This window comes from Schistocerca serialis, chromosome 3, assembly GCF_023864345.2.
Source record: "Schistocerca serialis cubense isolate TAMUIC-IGC-003099 chromosome 3, iqSchSeri2.2, whole genome shotgun sequence".
NCBI lineage: Eukaryota > Metazoa > Arthropoda > Insecta > Orthoptera > Acrididae > Schistocerca > Schistocerca serialis.
The window spans coordinates 170,523,622-170,536,054 of record NC_064640.1 but is presented as its reverse complement, the minus strand read 5'-3'; the positions used below and the strand labels follow the sequence as shown (position 1 = coordinate 170,536,054).

The following is a 12,433-nucleotide window of genomic DNA, read 5'->3' as shown; positions in this document are numbered from 1 at the left end:
CCAGGAGAGGCATTACTATTCCAAGAAATATGACGCTGATGGCAGCTATTTTGGTACCAGAACTCACAGTAATAACCTACTCACTATTACATGAGGTTTTGGGCTTACAGCTTCATTACACCAACTTTGGGTATGTTAAGATGTTTGAATGGTTGTCAGCCAAAATGTCCTGTCAAGATATCGAAGCAGTCTGGCTGCAGCCCCAAAGCCTCATGGAACACTTACCATGAGAGGAAAACTTCAAGAATCGCTATAATAACAATGTATGATTGAAAAGAAAACTTGAAGAAACTGTGTGGCAATGTTTTAGGAACTGTTTCATACACTTATTTTTCTGTCGTTTTTTGAAGGATGGGCAACATGACATCTGGTATTCTTGCAATAGCTGAAACATAACTTATGTACCAAGGTAATTCAGCTCTCAGAAGGTTTAGTGAACAAAATATACATCCTCGATAATATTTAAAAAAAAAACAACGATTACCTGAGGTACTGCCGATGTCTTGTCTATCTCACTTGTTGTCGAGGAATAAACATTATTTAGAGTTTTGAGTTCTTGATGTTCATTTTCAAGGGTTTCATCCTCCAGCCTGACCAAATCAGGAACATATTGACGTGGATCATGTAGACTGAGGCTGTGAAAGAGAAATAAATGGATTTCATATCTTGTGAAAAATTATCTTTAAATCCAGACAGTGGTAATTTACATCAGACAAACAAGTAGAAACTAATAAGTCTACCATAGAAAATATGAACAGCAATAGATGTCTAATTAGTCCTCTCACATTTCTTTTCAAAATTACCGATATTATCTGCTGCAAAACCTAGTAGTGTTCACTAATGATCTTCATCTCTCTCTGTCTGTTCCTTTATCTTCAGTAAAAAGGGGGAACACATCACGAGTGGAGTTATGGCCTAAGCAAATTATATTCTCGCAGTATTTGTCATTTTTGTTGTTTTAAGTTTACAAAATACAGAAAGTTTATCACAATTTGCAATGGAGTGTACTCATTTTGGTAACATTATGTTCATCATTGCCAGCATTAATGTATATAGCACTATTTTCTTTGCCTTTGGACGAAACATAACAGTTAGCGATGCTGACTTAATAAAAATTTTTGCTAATTTTAAACTAAAACTGTTAAACGTATATTACGAAGATAAAATGATGTCATCACACATTTCATGTAAAATGCACTGGACATAAGAAAAAGTCCAAATTATAGGCTACAGTATCCAAAGACTTGCCATCTAACGTTTACAAAGAATTAATACTTGTTGAATTGTACCATAAGACATCCTGAGGATTATTCCCACACCATGACGAATTCTACTATAAGATATCGTGAGGACTATTCCCATGGCCTTTTGTGCACATGTTAGATTCAGTTTGTTTTATGTGGTTATAAATTGGTAACTTTTATTCAAAACAACGTATTTAGCTTATTTCCACATGGCATAACGAAATATGTATGTAGCATGCCTGCTGGAGATCGAAACAACAAACTGTGATTTATCAAAAGACATTAAACGAATCTGGCTCTTTTCTCTTCGGCTGTTATTTATTTCAACTTTTCTTCTCTTCACAGCTAGCTTCAGCTTTTGAAACCATTATCCAGAATTTTTCTAGAAAGGGGTGCCATAGGTATAAAAATGGCAGTGTATTCACATTATGTGCTTGCAGTAGTTTTGGTTTATAGATTTAACTGATCTTGATGTCTTCACGGTTAGCTGCAGTACATACGACAGGAAATGCACTACTTCTTGTAATCACCATCCCACTTCTAACGAAGTTTTGCGTATTAAGACTGACTGAATATAGATTTCTTTGCCAAAAATTTCATTAAAGTACAATTTTTTTCTGCAAGATGTTAAGGCGTGAGCACGCGAAATCATTCTTATGACACACATTTATTGCGATGGAAACGTTTTAACAAAAGGTAATTTGCCTCTGAATTTTAGTCCTTCAGATGTAAATGAATAAAGAAACAGAATATTTTAACTAATTGAATAATAATAATAATAATAATAATAATACTTTATACAATGTCAAATGATTAATTCTGTATGCACAAAAACATAAAAGGGCATAACTCTTGGTACACAACGTAATAATACGTTCTTCTGAATATGTCAGTGATTTGCATTCTATGAGATTACACATAAATGATCTACATCTATTTAGATATTTTTTCAAAACACTTCTTATTCTGTGTGTAACTATGATATTCTTCTAATTGTAGAAGGGATTTTCTAGAAGGAATCCTTAAGATGAAACTTAAGTTTCACTGTCGCAAGAGTAACTATACCGGGAAGTACATTTTTATGTCTGGGGCTTTCGGGGAGAATTAGAGTCAAACTTACCGAAACTAATAGTGAGGAAGCCTTAGAATGTGTCTCTTATAGTACAAAGTCTGATAAAGTCGCTTATAAGATTCGAATCCTGCCTCGGGCATGGATGTGTCTGATGTCCTTAGGTTAGGTAGGTTTAAGTAGTTCTAAGTTCTAGGGGACTGATGACCTCAGAAGTTAAGTCCCATAGTGCTCAGAGCATTTGTACCATTTTTTTGAAGGACAAGCTTAGTGTGGGCAGTCTCTGTAGCAGACCTGTTGCATCTTCTAAGTATTCTGCCAACAAAACGCAGTCTTTGGTTTGCCTTCTCCACAACATTATACATGTAATCGATCCACTTTAAGTTGTTCGTAATTGCAATTCCTAGGTATTTAGTTGAACTGAAAGCCTTTAGATTTGCGTGATTTATCATATCGTCGGCGATGTAGTATAACAGATTGCCGTGGAGACCTTCATGTTGTCCTGCTGATAATCGGTCAAAACGCGGTGCAACTGAAGTGTTCTGAAATTCCATCTCAACTAGTTCCATACAAAGAGTGACAGTTATTGAACTATATGAAAAAAAACGTAAATTACTTACAAACTACGGTGTGCGCACAAGGTTATGACGTGTTCAATATGCACTGCCATCATTAGTGAAGATGTGGTGCAGACGAATAGCGAAATTCTGCATGACCAGCTGAAGAGTCGGAAGAACGATGCTGTCTATGACCTCCCGAATGGCTGTTTTCAGCTCAGCAGTGGTTTTGGGGTTATTGCTGTACACCTTGTCTTTAATATAGCCCCACAAAAATGAGTCGCATGTGTTCAGATCCGGAGAATATGGCGGCTAATCGAGGCCCGTACCTGTGACCTCTGGGTACCCCAGAGCCCGATTGCGGTCCACAAAGTGCTTCTCCAGGATATCAAACACTCTCCTACTTCGATGGGATCGAGCTCCGTCTTTCATGAACCACATATCTTGTCGTAATCAGGGTGACTTTGGATAATGGAGATCAAATCATGTTCGAAAACCTTCATGTTTCATTCGGTAGTCACTTTGCCACCAATGAATATCTCACCGATTATTCTGTGATTGGACATTGCACACCACACAGTCACCCGTTGAGGGTGAAGAGACTTCTCGATCGCGAAATGCGGGTTCTCAGTCCCCCAAATGCGCCATTTTCGCTTATTGACGAACGTATTCGACAACAGTTTGTTCCATTGTCTCCCAGTTGATTCCCACCTGTTGTGCAGCTCATCTGGTCGATTTCCTGGGGCTGGTTTGAAACACAGCGCGTGTCTTCTCGATGCTCTCAGGCATTTTCACCATTTTTGGACGACCGATATTACCAACACTGTCATCACGAACATTACCCGTTATCTCAAACTTGCGAATCAAATCCTATATTGTGAGCACACTTGGACCTGTTGTCGTCAGTTTGAACTCGATCGCAAATTTCCTTTGAGCCGCAGTTGGGCTGTTATTGCTCGCATAGTAGGCCTTCACAAGCACTATACGCTAAGGCACGCGGTACCGTAACATTTTCAAGTGCAAATGGCCGACAACAAGAAGCCGCGAGCGCGTGCACATACTAATTCCCATCACGATCCGCGGCCAACTGTGCAGTTTGAACGTCATCTCGGAAACCGTTCAGAAGTTATAACGATTTTATTTCATATAATTCAATAATTGTCGCGCTTTAGGTTCTATGGCGGGGAATACTAACGCGCAGGACCAAAGAAATGTTTCAATATAACGCAAACGGTTCTGGAAAACAAGCGCTGTTTATGAACGCGGACATTATTTTGTTGAATGATTACTTTTTTGAGCCATGTCACGAAGAGAACCACATGTCGTCCCAAACTGTTACAAACATGTCGCTCTCTCATTAAGTTTCCACTTACCACAAGAGGAGTCTAGAAATACTAGATCTCTTTGCATTCCTTTAGAGGTTTAGTGCTGGCTGTGTAATGCTCAATAACTTAGGTTGAGCTTTCGCACTCACCTACGTCCTCGGGTATAGTAGATATGCAAGCACAGGCAAAATTTTGATCCGTCGCTAAAGATAATCCGCACAGTGATCAGTCGTACTGTGCGACTGGTCCCGGCGGAGGTTCGAGTCCTCCTTCGGGCGTGGGTGGGTGTGTGTTTGTCCTTAGAATACTTTAGGTTAAGTAGTGTGTAAGCTTAGGGAATGATGACCTTAGCAGTTAAGTCCCATAAGATTTCACACACGTTTGAACATTTTTTTGATCAGTCGTACATGCCACTGCTGGCAACGGAACTCCTGCGAACGACATCGGTGTCGGTGTGTCAAGGTCAGACAACGTAAAGGCGTGTAGACACTTGCGAGCAACAGGTTCGCGAGCAGCTCATGAGTCTTTGTGGGAAGAAGTGATGTGGAGATGCTCACCTGGGAACTGTGTAAGCCACATTGTTCACAATCGCGACAGTGCCGTCCTCATTGAGTTTGAGCGCCCCTTCATCCTCGCAAGCAACGAATACATTTGCTAGCAACGTGCTCGACAGCAGCTAATGAGCCGCCCAGCTTGTGAGTGTGTACGCATCTTAAGTCACGAGTGGATAATGCAGCCGCTACTTGCTGTTTTGCGGTATAGAATGACACTTATGTACAGGGTGACCAGGACTAAACTGACAGAGTTCCAGAGGTTGTTCAGGGATACCTTATGAGTATGTTGGTTCAAGGGACCCACTCGTTAAAGAGTCATGACTAAAGTCACAAGGGAATTAACGATATTAGCTGCCAGTGGACATTGATTTATATCAATGGGGCAAGTTGAAAATTTGTGCCGGACTGGATTCGAACCCGGGTCTCCTGCTTGCTAAACAGAAGCACTGACCACTACGCCATATGGACACAGTGGTTACTACAACAGGATGAACTAACTAAGCATGCCTCCCATTAGACCCAAATTATCAACTTACACCACACTCTAATGAAGTAGTGCCACTGCTCATTAGCCTCATTACTCGCGGCATCTCGTCGACTCCCGTAAGATTTCGAGCTTAATACGCACCTGCACTGAAGGGATCAATGACCATCATCGCCTTGACTATACCGGGTGGTCATAATTAAACTTTCCCTGTTTAACACGCTATAACACGGAAACTAATTACCGTACGAGTACCAAACTTGATAGCATTAATTTCCAGAGTATGGGGTGCATGATTTCTTGCGTCTCAGCGCCACCGTCCAGTTCCAACTATGGGCACCAGGTGCCGTGATCAGTCATCGTGACACTCAGTCTCACACACCTTACCAATCACAGTGCACTTGTTGACGCGTCAACATGAGCTTGGACAAAAGGAGCAGGACACTACTGATGAAGCTCTATTATCAAAACAACAGTAAAGCTGCAGCTGCACTTCGAGAATATCGCCGCCTGAAAGGATTACAGAAGGGTCCTTTTTCTCCATCTCCTGTGAGGAGCATGATGAAGTTCAAATCAACTGGAGAACTGGGCGTCGCTCTGGGAAAAAGCCGACGACCGGTTGCACCACAGATGGTTGATGAAATAGCTGTTGCTATGGCAGACAACGCTGCGCGCAATTCCCGATCGTCAGGCAGTGGGCGTGCTGTGTCACGACAGTTGAAAGTCCAGTGGTCCCCTGTACTGAATATGCTTCGAACCATTCTCAAATGGTATCCGTACAAGATCCATATCGTACAGCAGCTTGCACCACGGGACGCACAACGACGTGTTGACTTTGCTCTTCACTTTCTCGCAAGGATTGAAGTTGATGAGGGCTGGCCCTGGACCATTCTATGGACAGACGAAGTTCATTTTTGTCTGACGGGTGAGGTGAACACACAGAACTGCCGAGTGTGGAAAGCTTCACCTCCAATCACTGTGCATGAAGTTCCTCTGTATGGTGAACGTGTCAATGTGTGGTGTGGCTTCACGGCTACGTTCATCATTGGCCCATTCTTTTTGGAACAGGTAGGCACTCAAGGACAAAAGACGTGCAGTGTGACTGGCCAGCTTTACTGCGATATGCTTTGCCAGCAGGTCATACCCGCCCTACTGTGGAGAGACGCACTGAACTCAACAGTTTTCATGCAAGATGGGGCCCCACCTACTTCTCCGAAACACATTTGGTAACGATCGAATTATCAGCCGATCGTTTCCAACTGCTTGACCGGCACGACCACCTGATCTCACTCATTGTGATTTCTGGTTGAGGGGCTACCTGAAGGACAGAGTTTACCAGGGGAACATTCACACATTCTGATCTGAAGCACAGCATATCAAGAGAGGTAACCAGCATACCTATGGACATGCTTCGTTCTGCTGTACAGAATGCAATCCTGTGCTTACAGACCCTTCGGGACACTGATGGGCGCCATATTGAGACCCTATCAGTAATGGTACCGGTATGTAATGAGTGGTGTACCGCAGCAACACATTAAAAGTGTTTCAATTGAATTGATTCTGCATTATTTCTCTTCGACATGTCCTTGTCATTAACGCTACCAAGTTTGGTACTCGTACGGTAATTATTTTCCGCGTTATAACGTGTTAAATAGAGAAAGTTTAATTATAACCAGGCTGTATATACGTGGTGCCTGTTCTTTCGGAAATATCCGAAAGAACAGACACCACATATATATTATAGAGTTAGTGCATTTCATTTGGTTTCTTGCCCCATCTAACTTTGCATCTGTATTGCACTGAAAATGGTGCGCAACAGTACAAATGTCGACGGTATGAGCTGTGCGTCTTGTTTATAAACAAATTTGTTCGATTCACTTAGGGTACTTGCTGTTGGCAACGTAATGAGCACCTTACTCGGCACACTCAAGCTTGTATTCAATTCTACTCGGTTCTGTGTTAGTTGTAAGGTAAAGGCGATACACAATAGTGTGGATAGCTTCACTGAAGAAGGTATGATCGATATGAACCTCGTGTATGGGTTCACTAAATGGAATAAAAGAGCGACGCAACGACGCTATGCTGGGCGGTTCCCGCAGCGATGGCAACCCTGTCACAACAGGATGCAAAACTGTCACAACACTTTTGCATCTGCACAATGGCGTGTACAAGAAGCTGGATCCTTCTGAATTGTGGTGGTTGCGTATTTAAGTTGTTCACTGTTGTGAAGATATTTTTACAGAAACAAAGTTAATTTGAGTACCAAACCGAATAAATCACAGTTATATTATTAATCTGTAACGAACCGCAGAAGACTGTGGGTTCCTTACACCAAGACACTCAGAAGTTGTCCCTAAACAGCCTCTGAGAGTTTGTCTATCGAGTTCTTGTTCATCCTGTGGCAGCGTTTCGTACTTGGCGAACGACCAGATGGTCCTCTGTGGTTGACGAGAAACTTTCCGGAGTGAATGTCAGCTAGAAAAGGTGAGATGCTGAATAACAAAATACGGCAACGTTTTCTCTCCTACGCTTCTCTGTCGACTGTCCCCCATTGTTGCACAGTTCCTTCATCACTGCCCAAGTGGTGGAAAGTTCGACGTAATTTTCATCCCGCTCACGTAGCCTCATAATCCGCTTTCTTGTAAGCTTATGAGCTGTTCATATTGCATTAAAATGTTTCGCCTAGACGTACTGGTTTATCATTGACCTTTTCCTTACACAAACACCAATAATACTGTGCATAGCATTGCTCTAGAGTCTTTCCAAATTACCAAGGGTCTGTTGCTGATATTTAGCTCGGCTCGCAGCTATGGTAGCTTAGTTACGGATTTGTTTATTTATTTATTGCTTATTTAGCCTGACCAAATTAGCGAGTTAAGGCCCTCTCTTACATCTGACCAGGGGCAACAATTACAAAAGATATGACAAAAGATCCCAGTAATAATAATAATAGTAGTAGTAAAAATGATAATAATAGTGATAACTGACACTAATAATAATAATTATAAAAATAGTATATTAAATCGCACTCATGCCGTTGGTTGACGTACATACCGCCTTTCGCTTCTTATGGATGGGAGCTTTATTTTGGCAACCACAGTTTGAAGATCTCTTTATCGGTTACAACAAGTTTTTGCCCTAATTTTTAATGTTTTTGTAGTGTGTGAAGAAAGCTACTTGTAAATGATGATACGAGTTTATCACGATATGTATGAAATACACTGCCGTAAAGAAACTGTGAAGACATCAAATAAGAGTTTTCCAGGTCACTTAAAACATTGTTTTAGAAACAGTTCAAGTGGTGTGCATTTGTAGTTCAGTATTTCAAGAGGTTCTGTAACACACATCTTAGTACACGGCGTAACCTCCATTGGTGGCAGGACGTATCACTCAACCTTTGATAACCTGTCCCTGTTGAAGGCGGCTGTACAACCGTCTTTCCTGATCCTGCATCAGTTCTAGGTTTATACGCAAACATCGAGAAGGTCCACGATACTACTTGGAGGTGTTTTAACCTCGAGCAGCTTCATGAATGGGGTTTTTGTGGATGTCTCTCCATTTTTATTTGGTCCTCTGATCGCCTTCAGCAGGAGAACATCGTCCCTGAAGGCAGTGTTTTAAGTGTGACTCTCTTTGCCATAGCTATTAATAGCATTACGTCCTGTCCAGTGTTCTTTGTTTGTGGATGACTTCTCTGTGTTTTGCTCTTCTTCAAGCCTTGCAACGACAAAACGTCAGTTACAACTAACTCTTCCACGTTTTGATGAATGGGAGCAGAAGAGTGGCTTTAAGTTTTCAACCAAGAAGTCTTAGTACGTTCTTTTTAACCGTCCTAGTTCCTTTTTAAACTTTCCTGAGTTGAGGATGAGGGATACTGTTCTTAATTTTCAAGACATGGTGAGGTTTCTGGGCCTTATATTTGACTGTAAACTCACATGGTTGCTACATATTAAGAACCTGAAAAAACGGTCCCTTAGGCTCTAAGTATTTGAAAATGTCTTAGCCACAGTACGTGGGGAGCAGACACGATTTGTCTTTTACAGAGCCTTTGTGCGGTCTCGGCTAGGTTATGAGTGCAGGTGTATGGGTCTGCGAGACCCTATTATTTGAAGATGCTGGACGTGGTGACCCTGAAGGGGTTTGGTTGGCCACTGGGGTGTACAGAACAACCCCCATACCAAGCCTCTGTGCAGAGGCTGGTGAACCGCCACTTCACATCAGGCGACGGATAGTTACGGTGCGCCAGGGATATAAGACACTGTGAATACCATACCATTCTTCGGTCTCCATTGAATGGTTTTTTCGTAACCGGCAACGAGCAAAGGATTGCCTTTTAGAGATGGGTGTGGTCGGTCTTAATATTTTACATCGAGGTTGGAGCAGATTTCCACCTTGGCTTCTCAAGAGCCTCAGACTTATATTAGACTTGACCAATTTTAAGAAAGTTAGTACAGATTCTACATTTCAGTCTCTGTTTTTTCCACATTCTAGGTATGCATTACAGTTTCACAGTAGTGTGCACTGATGGCTCCAAACAAGGGAATTACCTTGGCTACTCTGTAGCGTTCCCCGACCATATCACTCGGATTCGCCTTTTTGATTATACCGCTTTCTCAGCGGAGCTCCGCACGATCCTGAAGGCAGGGAGCAGATGCGACGTATTCAGGGCAAACGGTTTCTCATCTGCTCCCATTTCCTTAGTGCCTTACAATCGTTACAGTACCTGTACACAGCTGAGAAGTTGGCCCAGCTGATATATGACCAACTATACCTGCTCCAACGGCAGGGAAAGCAGGTGTTTTCTGCTGGGTGCCAGGACATGTGGGTTCAAAAATTGTTCAAATGGCTCTGAGCACTATGGGACTTAACTTCTGAGGTCATCAGTCCCCTAGAACTTAGAACTACTTAAACGTAACTAACCTAAGGACATCACACACATCCATGCCCGAGGCAGGATTCGAACCTGCGACCGTAGTGGTCGCGCGGTTCCAGACTGTAGCGCCTAGAACCGCTCGGCCACCCCGGCCGGCGGACATGTGGGGATACGGGGAAATTAACAGGCCGGTCAGAGCGCCAAGGAGGCCTTCAGAGGACAGGCTGTGGCACGGTGTCCTATGCCCCTGCTGGCTGTCGTTTCTGCACTACATACGAAGTTCATGCGGTTGTGGAATGAGGAATGGCTGACAGTATCGGACAATAAGCTGCGGTTGGTATAGTCAACTATCCGGCCGTGGCGTTCCTCCTGCCGGTTGCTCGGGTGGATGAAGTGGCCCTCAAACGTCTATGAATTGGGAACTGCCCTCTTACGCATGGCCTTTTATATGTCGAGAGGATACCCCGTCTTGTGACGCTTGCGGCGTGTAAATCTCTGAACGCCATATTTTGACAGAGTGCATTTTATACCCTGATTCAAGGGCAGAAGCAAGTATCTCTGGGGATCTGCCCCCCATTTTAGCCGATGATGAGATAAGTGTGACCAAAGTTTTAAAGTTTTATGATGTGTCTGGACTCTGGCCTAAGCTTTTAGGCTGGAGGCTTTAGTGTGTTAAAGAGTGGCTAGCTCATCCTTTTTTATTCTTGCAGTCAGCCAGCCATATCCATCTGCTATATTGTTTTAACTCCTTAACACCATATTCTTACTATTTAGCTAATGTTTTAATATTCACACGATACTTTGTTCCGTGTTTCGGTGTGGGTACACACGTACTTTTCCACATTTCGTTTCTTTTAGTTTCCGTGCTATTTGTACTCCCGCTTAGTGTATTTTATCGGCACTCGTCTCAAACTCTTTTCGAGCGGACGTTAAAGACCTCGCTGTCGTGCGCCCGTACCAACATATGCATCCATCCCATCCACTGATGGTGATGCAGTGGCTCATACTGATGATGAATACGGTGTTGAGAAATGTTATCCCACATCCTTTCAAACTGTTGGCGGGAATGGAAAACGGGTTAGTGGCGTGCGTGTTCGTAGTCCCAGTGGTAGTAACTGGTTCATAACAGTTCGCACTGACACTTCTGGGTCACATTTGCTCTTATCTGTGCCATAAAAGCTGTGCAATCTGCTACTGACGACATTGAAAAAGACGATCTATGTGCTGCGTGAATATCCAGGACGTCGCCTAAGAGTATAGGAATGTTTGGATGTCAAGTGATGTTACCACTGCAGCACAACTAACATGGCACGTCCAACTTCTATGGCTATTCTCTGAAAGGACTCTCCCGCTAATCGCAAGATGTAAGGCCGCAAGATTTTGCCCCCATACAGGAATAGCATGAATCAGTATCAACCACTTATTGTTTCCGTCATTTAAACCGGGCGTGATTTTGAGTCACCTCCTAGACATTTTGCCAATCTCATATTTAGATTAATGAATAGGCGTTAACGTTCTATGTCTATGCTCGTTTACTTTGCTCATGTTTATTTGACAGTTGTTTTTATAGTAAACAAATTATGAGGATCCAGTTGTTCTACTCTTCCTAGGACTAGATTGCAAGTACCGATCCTGATCAAGTTAGAGTGGAATATCGTCATACAACTTGGGGAATTAACCCACACGTTACTCCCGGTTGCAGGTTGTCAGTGGCAGGACTAATTTAATTCACTTTTAGGCGTGACACACCGCTGCGAATACGGCATTGGCCGCAACCGCACGCAAGTTCACCCAATTAGAGGGGCAGTGTTGGAAAGGCCGCAGTATGACCCTTCTCAAGCTCATTCAGTTGGTTGTAGGAAGCACTAGTACATCGCCGTGGCCTGATGCCTACTTGCTCCACATAGTTGCACCACGCTTATTAGTATCCGCCAGTGATTCGGATTCCTTATCCAGCCCGAGTGTCGATATGGGGAAAGGTGAAAAATGCTTGGGCTTCGTACCACGGTCACAGCTTGCTCCCGTGGAGGGCGCCGCCGCAGCTGCTGGGCCCATCCACCGGCGCGAGACTGCCTGTAAATACCGCTGCCCGCACTTGTCCAGCAGTTGCTCCTAGTCTCTGAAGCCTTTGTTATGCGCTATTAACAGGAGAGTGAATGACTATGCCAATGTTTGCAGTTGCCGACTCGGATTGTTTCCTGGACCGTTAGCGTATGGTTACGAGAACTTTCGCTATGCTCTGACCTTTGCTTCTGGCTGGTCGTTCACTTGCGAACTCTGCCATCATCAACCACAGAAACCGCCTGTTGGTTCCACTGGTTTCTGCA

At 43.2% G+C, this 12,433-nt stretch overlaps 1 protein-coding gene across 1 annotated transcript in view; it reads right to left on the bottom strand.

Annotated features, from left to right (window-relative positions):
- LOC126469886 (facilitated trehalose transporter Tret1-like) overlaps window positions 1–12,433 on the bottom strand; it is a 187,671-nt gene that overhangs the window by 100,661 nt on the left and 74,577 nt on the right. Inside the window, exon 2 of the mRNA XM_050097221.1 lies at window positions 485–635. Coding sequence (XP_049953178.1) covers window positions 485–635 — 151 coding nt within the window. The remainder of the gene's footprint in view (window positions 1–484; window positions 636–12,433) is intronic.